Below are 8408 nucleotides of genomic sequence, written 5' to 3'. Positions count from 1 at the left end.
ATATATATATATTTCTGTTGTACTGCACATGCAAGCAGTATGAGGGCATTCCATGCTAGCAGCTAAGCGAGCATTATAACGTGTGTTACAAAGTGACGCACGTTCGTCACAGAAGTAAAGGCTGGACTACAACAGAGCTGTTTGGAGCAGTTTGTGAACAGTGTTTTCTGTTAGAGATGATAAGTTCCTTTGGGGTGGACTTTGGGCTTTTTCACTATGTAAACCTGTAACATGCACAAAAAGCATACATAACACAATACAGGAAAGGGGAAAAGCCAAAAAGCATAATATGAGCACTTTAAGGTTAAACAATCTTTAGTATCAAACAAACGTGTACTAGGCCTGTAGATTTTTAGTTTTCACTAAATGCAGCTGAAAATGATTAAATAAATATATTTTAATGGATACTTGGGTATGCTTTCAGTAGGTGCCATAGCTTTGGAAGAATTTTTGTTTTCTGGCAACATTAACACTGGTTGGAAAATATGAACAAATATTTGCAAATTTCAGTGACATAACTTAAGTCTGTGTGCTTATCTCCTCACCCTTCAGTGTCACAAACGGTTGACTTTCAGCTGAGTGGCATGCAATGTCCCTTTTAGTTACATTATGACTTCATAGCTTGAATGATATCAACATCTTAATCCTCAATATTCCACTGTGCATATGTGTGCGTGTGTGTCAAGCAGTACTTTGATCTTTGTTTAACAGTTTAAGCAACATGGACTGCCATGGACTACCCGTTCCAGAGTTAAAAGTTGTCTCCTGAGGCAATTTTTTTTTGCTACCCACACACAAATAGGGTATTAGTCATTGTCTTCTAAAAATTAACCCTTTCAGCATTTCAAAACTACACATATGAGTGTTTTGGAATCTGCCATGTCTTTGGTTAACAAAGGGTTACGGTAAGGCAACTAAAACTACTTAGTATGTCAAAGGTCCTTGTTATTGTTGTAGAAGTAGTCGTTAAGCAGTCGTTAAGACTAGAAAAGCGCTATGAGAATACAGTCCCCTTTACAGAAAGCAATATTTTGAGTTTTTAATCACTGTGACGTATGTGGTGAAAAGTTTAATACTGTAAGTCACAAGTAAGACAAACACTCATCTGGGTATGTGCCAACTCTAACCCTTAGATATCAGCAGTTTAGAAGGTAATGTCACCTCTGGCATGGCAGTAAACATGGACATAGATGATGCTTTAGCCAAATTTGGTTTTAGCCAGATCACAGTGTCAGCCGATTAGAGTGTATGCCCTTTGATGACTGAAGCACTCTGTTGTCAGGTGTATCTGTCTTTTGCAAAATGTAGTGACTGTGGTAGTCTAAAGTGATGGGTAGAGAGGCAGACAAAATGCAACAGAGGGATGGGGATGGTGTGATACACCAATATACTATCAGCGTATCCCACAATTTAGTTACTTTTAAGACTTTGTTAAAAAAAAATAGCAGAGGGACAAATCTAGCAACTTTTTGGGCAGACATTTGGCACTTCCCCATGAAGAATGTCTTGAACACACAGCTCAGTGAATCTGAATTTCTTCCTGCATGCTGCGGCTGGGGCTCTCTGGGTTAACACCCGTGTGTAGTAAGTGAGAGGGAGGCATGTTCAGCTGTCCACACAGTAGCCTGACTGAAGCACGAGGCTTACTGATTGCAGAATTTCCACAGCTAAAATATTATGGTTTACTTTACCTTCTCGCTGACACTTGTTTTTGTTATGTATTTGTTATGACATTTTTCATCTCTATGCTTGTTTCCTCAGTGTCCTTTAACATGGCAGAATAAATGGGAGGGACCAGAAGAGCCAATGCAGTACCTCAGAGCTGTAGTAACACAGGCTCTCGCCACACAGGTAACACATGCATGTGTATGTTCAAAGAGACATACTGTACTTTCTTTCTCTGTCAGTCTATCTGTCTCTCTCCCTTTCTCCCACAGGCACAGAAAATATTTAACAGACCGGTACATGTGTACTCATGCACATAAGACAACAAACCTACAACCATCTTTAGCTGGGATGGTACCATAGACTATGTAGGATGGCACATTTAAATTTTGGAGAATCTCAAAAAACGTCTTCTTTCATATAATCATTTAATATTTCTGAACAATTTTGAATCTGGCTAGTGATAGTTGTCATGGTTTTATTTTTAGTTATTCCTACCGGAACTGAAAGTCACACAGGCCTGCTACTATCAGAGGAATGACTGGTAGTCAAGGCATTTGCTGATGACCTCAGTGGTTATTAAAACACCCAGATGCCCCTTGGAAGCCTCTGTACTCTCACAGGAATGAGACTTAAGAGGCCTGTGTCGCCTTATTCACATTAGGATACTGATTGAGGGATCCATTCAAATCCATCATGCTTTTAAAAATCCTACTGGGAGTCCTGTCCTCCAGTTTTGATAAATATTACAAGAGGACATTTTTTAATTGATTTAGTTTCAAACGATTTAAAAAGGACTTTGCACCTCCGACTATCCTTCCCACAATGGCCCAGACCTTCAGTATTTTCTGGTGTTTCCTCTCATGTCAAGCATCCTTTGGCTGAGGGACCAAGCACCAGACTAAGTACTTTCAGCTTATTATTTATGACTGATTGAGGCAATGTGTTGACTAAATCCATGCCTGAAAAATTTGAATGTTGTTTTCAAAAGCTCTTCATAAATAAAAGCAGATTATAATATAAAAGGATGAGGTTCCAGGAAGTGTCTGCCCTTGGTTGGTGCCAGGAAATGAGGGCTTTGTCTGTGTCTGACTGGATGTCTACCTCAGTATGTTCTGGCTGACTAGAATACACACACACACATGCTCAGAAATGTTTATTTTTATTTGAATTTGATGCATTTTGTTATTCATGTGGGCGAGCTTCACTGCTTGTCTGTGTGTCTGCGGACCAGCTCGCCTGCCTACCCATCTGTTTGTATGTTAAGAGTGTGTCTCCCTGTCTACCTCTGCCATCTCTCATTTCTTTCTGTCTGCTAGCTTCCCTGTTTACCTGCAGTCCATCTGTCTTCATGTGTGTCTGTCTGCTGGTGGCTGTGCTGTCCTTAACTGTCTTTTCCTGCCCATCAGAGCTGAGTGATATCTCTGTGAGCAGTGTGTCTGTGTCCTGTTAGCTAATCAGCCTAATAAAGGCAGAGACGGCCAGAGCTGCTGTTGTGTGGAGCTGCTGAAGAATAAAGAGCTAACAGCACAGCAGTGCACCCCAAACGAGCAGGACAACCTTGAAAACCCTTAAATGCTAACACACAAATATCCACACAAATACTATGCATACCAGCACACACTGGCCCGCTGTGTTATTTATTCCCAAAATTATTGGTGCATATCTTCCTGTGTGTGTGTGTGTGCGCGTGTGCCTGTGTGTGGCTGTGTGAATGTGGGCATGGGCTTGCATTTGTTCGTATTTTTTCATCCCAATTTATCTTTAAAGCCAGTGGAGTCTGATGCTGTTCTAAAAAGGAATCCATTTATAATAGAGATTGGATCAGATGTTTGCTCATTCTGTCTCCATTTGTCAGCAATTCTCTTCAGCTGACCTCCAAAATCCACTAGTTTATATGGTGATTTAGAGAAAACTGCCTACATGTTAAAAAACCAATCAAAACATCAATCTTAGGTCAACACTCAAGGTCTAAATCTGGCCACTGCAGCTATACAGGCTTATGTACTGTGCATCACGATAAGCATGGCTGTAAGGCTGTAAGTAAAAAGGACAGTGAGATCAGTTGTTGAGCCACTCTGCAACATTTTCCAAGGAAAAAGGAGAACGTAGAATGGATAACGGGCGGCTGTGGCTCAGTGGTAGAGAGGTTGCCTGCCAATCGGAAGGTTGGTGGTTCGATCCCCGCCCCTGCAGTCATTGTCGAAGTGTCCTTGGGCAAGACACTGAACCCCGAGTTGCCCCCGGTGCTGCTCATCGGAGTGTGAATGTGTGTCAGTGTTTATCTGATGAGCAGGTGGGACCTTGTACGGCAGCCCCGGCCACAGTGTATGAATGTGTGTGATTGGTGAATGTTTTCTGTAGATGTAAAAGCGCTTTGAGCAGTTGTTAAGACTGGAAAAGCGCTATATAAATACAGCACATTTCCATTTACATAAAAAAGGTATAGGTTGGATTGTGAGATATATTGTGTTTAGTCCTGAGCTATGCCTTTGACAAAAATAAGTAGTTAAGAGGCTGCCTACATGCTCAAAGATGATGTTGCTGAATAAGGAAGAATGGATCACACACATTGGAGAATGCTTGAAGGGGTCTATCTCCAGTCATACATATACAGTGTGTGCAGTGTTAGTTGATTTTTTAGTGTTTTAGAGATGTTCATGTGCACATACACATCTCTGTTTCTGCATGCATGTTCCTGCATATGTCCAAGTATACTGTACAATATATGCACATGCTCAATTGGGAGTGTGTGTGTGTGTGTGTGTGTGTGTGTGTGTTTGTGTGTGTGTGTGTGTGTGTGTGCACGTTTGTTGGGGTTTCAATGTTATCCTCTTGTTGATTATACTCTATTGGCCACACATTTTATTACCTTATTAACTTACTTAACTTTGTGTTTTGTTCTGTCTGTTGTTAACGCTTAGCTTTTATCTCTCATTAACAAACATGCACTCACTCGGATAGGAATTATGATTCATTATGATGAATATTTATCGAGCCAAATACAATACAAAATCAACCATTTGTATTATTTGAAAAAAAAAAAAGTACTATTAGTAAAAGTACTATTAAAAAAGCTTAACTAAATATTCAGGGTGAGAGAGTGAATATTAGAAGCAAGTATTTTAATAATTAGAGCCGGATCTATTTGTGTCAAATGTCACCGCTTGAACTGAAACTGAAATGAACTTTCATTGAACCACTAAATGTTTTGCCTGACTTTTGTGTGAAACTGATGCAATTTTATGCCAGAATTATGTGTTACAGTATCTTTAGGTGCTTATTTGTTATTTTCTATATTTCAATTATCTGTGGTGCTGTTTTATTCCATATTTCTGTGTATCCAGAGTTGGGTGGAGCGTGCAGGCAGACAAGCTCTTCTATCAGACACCCTCGATCTGTCTGAGCTCTTCCACCCTGACACCTTCCTCAATGCTTTGAGACAGGAAACTGCCAGGTACACTGAATGCTTGTGGGTTTATTCAAGATAGAAAAAGTATGCGTTCTAAGGTAAAATACATATTTTTTGTGGTTTTAGGTCCATGGGTTGTTCTATGGATAGTTTGGTGTTTGTTTCATCATGGAGGAGTCCTATTGCACAGGCCAAGCTACAAGTCAAGGTAGAATTACGACAAGCACACATCACCATACAGATCATGCACGCAAACAGCAGACACACACTGCTCCCATCCAGCAGCAGAATACTGGCACCCTATACATTGCAGACAATGGCTGAGTGATAATTTGAAAATAATTGAGTAAAAGACGGCAAGAATAGAATACTGATGCAGACAAGAAGGCAATGCCTGAACAAGAGAAGAAAGTTAGAAAGAAAGCAAAGCTATTAATGTAGAGACAAGTCTGTTTTCTTTGACAGCATCCTTCAGAGACCAGTCATCTCTGGTCTCTGGTGCTTTTTTCATGTACAAATTCATACAATAAAGGACAGAGACGTGCATATTGTACAATTCCACAATTAGTCTTTATTTATTTCCCTTTCATGCTCTGATTTTAGGGTGATGTAATTGTATTGTCTAACATTTAAATACTTTTTGGCATTTGTTTCTTTTCTGTCTTGACAATAACAATTGGCAGGGCTTCACTTAAAATATACAAAGAGAGGGTAAGGGTGTGAGTGCTTAAAAAGAGGCTGCAGCTGCAGGGAGGGAAGGGAAATACTCAGACATTTGACAGGGAAAAAGAAAGGGGATAATTGTTAGGAAGCAGTGAGTCGTTTCTCCCCTCCCCCCCCACACGTACACACACACACCCATACACACACATACAATGTAGCCTTTTCTGGATTTTTCTCTCAATCACTCTTGCTTTTTCTTGCCCAGATTATGGTGATTTAGTAGTTGTCTGTGTATGTCTGACTTGACGCCAGAGTTCCCTTTATTGTCTGCTCTACTGTGGAAAATCCCAGACTCACTAGACTGAATTCACTCATAGAACCTCTCTCTCATGTGTATTGTGCATTACATACTAGTAAATCTGGTACAGCACTGTGTGTCTTCCTCCCATGCTTGACATTTTTTTCTATTTACATGCATTCTTATTTTCTTTACTTTTTTTATTTCTCTCTTCTCATCTATTTATATCCCACCGGAGGTTTAAACTTTCTCATCCTGTCCCTCTGTTTAATTTACTTCTTATATTCTCTTATCTCTGTTTTATTTCCTACTTACTTTACAATCACTTTGTCCTGTTTTTGTCTTTGCCCCTATTACTTTGCCTGCTTTTGCTTCTTACACCATCTCTTTACTTCCTTTTCCAGGTAGGAGGTCTCCAGTTGGAGGGTTGCAGTTTTGACGGTGTTCATCTTTGTGAGAACCAACATGACTCTCCCAGTGTGTCGGCTGTGCCCCCCTGCTACATGGCCTGGGTTCCACAGGTATGTGTGTGTGTGTGTGTGTGTGTGTGTGTGTGTGTGTGTGTGTTGTGCAAACAGGAACACCGAGGATGTTCAGTCTCCTGACATTCCGATTTGTGTGAAACACGGACAGGACATGGACTTTTGCCCAAGGAACCATATTTGTGGTTCTGTTAGGTTGTTTCTATTGTCTGATATAATCATGAAAACAGTGATAGACTTTTTTTTAAATCCTAGGGCATTTAGCTATTCAATCTGAAAAGTATTTAATTATCAGTCATTAGTGTTTGTGGTGTAGTTGTGGAACCCATTTTATTTTATCATTCTAATACATGTCAACTACTTGAATATAAAGTTATTGCACATACATTTATAAATGTGTGTGTTCTGCGTTTGATCTCAGAACTCTGCTGCTGACTCCACTGCATCAGAGGAGAGTATCTGGCTGCCTCTGTATACGAGCTCAGAGAGGGTGAAGGTGGTCACGCACATCTGTCTTCCCTGTGGAGTAAACCCCAACCAGTGGATACAGACTGGAGCCGCTCTCTTTCTCAAACAACAGTGAAAGGACAAGCACATTGGGACCGTAACGACCGAGGCTTTTGTGAGCACTGTAAGCCTCAGGTGCAGACAATATTGTCATGAAAGGTGGATTTGACTGGGCCGTTAAATAACAGGAGAAATGATTAACACTCCAAAATGTCAGGCTGTGATACTAACACTATCCTTCATTTTATTTAGCACCTTAGCTCGGAGACCAAAAACTTAAACATGTCGTTACTGTATATCGGGATTATTTGCATAATATGTTACAATGGAAATCATCAAAGGAGAAGAAAACAGAACAACTGACTTTGCAGTGGTCTGCTTTTTGGTTTAAGAACACTGCTAATACTATGATGAAAGGTCCTTTATTTTCCTTTAATGGATCAGAAAGCAAAAGGGAGCAGCAGTTCCATCTTTAATTAGACATACACATTATATTAGTTAGCTCTCAAGCAATTTGTAATACCTGATTTATTCTACTGTTAGTATCATAAAACACTACTCCACTCATGTTGTACATTTCATAAACTAGTTTGTAAAACATCAGGGATTCTTGTTACCTTGGCTACATAATCCACAGTTCAGAAGGTTTTAGTTTTAAATGTTTGTTTCCCCAGTATTTTGTTCCCTGAGCGCATATTTATTTAATAAAGATTAAAACAAATTTCACTATTGCTGTCATTTTTCTTGTAGTAGTAGCACGCTTCCAGGAAGGTGGTTGGTTAGAAACTCTCTGAATTTTAGTTCAGCATGTATTATCAGTGTAGAAGTTGAGAGTGATATTTCCAAAACACAACATAAAGGTGTGTGTGTGTGTGTTTCAGAGCTGGGCTGACCCTCCACCTCACACTATCAGAAGTCACAACTGTTCAACAGCAAACCATACAGATTAGAGTTCACGCTGCTCGATCTGCTTCAGAAGAGTCCGTTCCAAATGCAAATGATGGTTCTCTATCTCTCTCTCACAAAAACACACACACACACACACACACACACACACACACACCCACACACATTCACAAGTACTCTGATAGTTCCTAACCTTTTGTGTAATTGGTTCTGAGTTGAGGTTTAGCAAAGTCAGTGAAGCTGTGATGGATGTCCACTGAACTCAAAGGGAGGGTGTATGTTTGTGTGTGTTTGTGTGTTTGTGCTTGAAGCCACCCAAGAGCATCACATTTGTTGGACGGCTTAATTAAGTGTTTAATTTCTTGTATCTGGCTTTTTTCCCACCCTGTGTGTGCAGTTCTGCAAATGTTTATGAGTGTGTCTGTGTGCACATGAATGTGTGTGAGTTTTCGGAGACAGAGGAAAGGGTTGAAAT

General features: G+C 40.1%; 1 protein-coding gene across 4 annotated transcripts in view; it reads left to right on the top strand.

The window, feature by feature from the left end:
• The window catches only part of LOC117941785 (cytoplasmic dynein 2 heavy chain 1), a 102874-nt gene extending 95501 nt beyond the window's left edge, over nucleotides 1–7373 (top strand). For all 4 annotated transcript variants that reach the window (XM_034866902.1, XM_034866901.1, XM_034866903.1 and 1 more), the window contains 5 exons: nucleotides 1762–1851; nucleotides 5013–5122; nucleotides 5204–5285; nucleotides 6443–6559; nucleotides 6942–7373. In XM_034866902.1, coding sequence (XP_034722793.1) covers nucleotides 1762–1851; nucleotides 5013–5122; nucleotides 5204–5285; nucleotides 6443–6559; nucleotides 6942–7103 — 561 coding nt within the window. In that variant the 3' untranslated portion in view covers nucleotides 7104–7373. The remainder of the gene's footprint in view (nucleotides 1–1761; nucleotides 1852–5012; nucleotides 5123–5203; nucleotides 5286–6442; nucleotides 6560–6941) is intronic.
• The last annotated feature ends 1035 nt before the right edge of the window (nucleotides 7374–8408 follow it).

The sequence above is a fragment of the Etheostoma cragini genome, chromosome 3 (genome assembly GCF_013103735.1).
Source record: "Etheostoma cragini isolate CJK2018 chromosome 3, CSU_Ecrag_1.0, whole genome shotgun sequence".
NCBI classification, from domain to species: domain Eukaryota; kingdom Metazoa; phylum Chordata; class Actinopteri; order Perciformes; family Percidae; genus Etheostoma; species Etheostoma cragini.
Note: the sequence above shows the minus strand (reverse complement) of the source record. Positions and strands in the feature narration are given on the sequence as shown.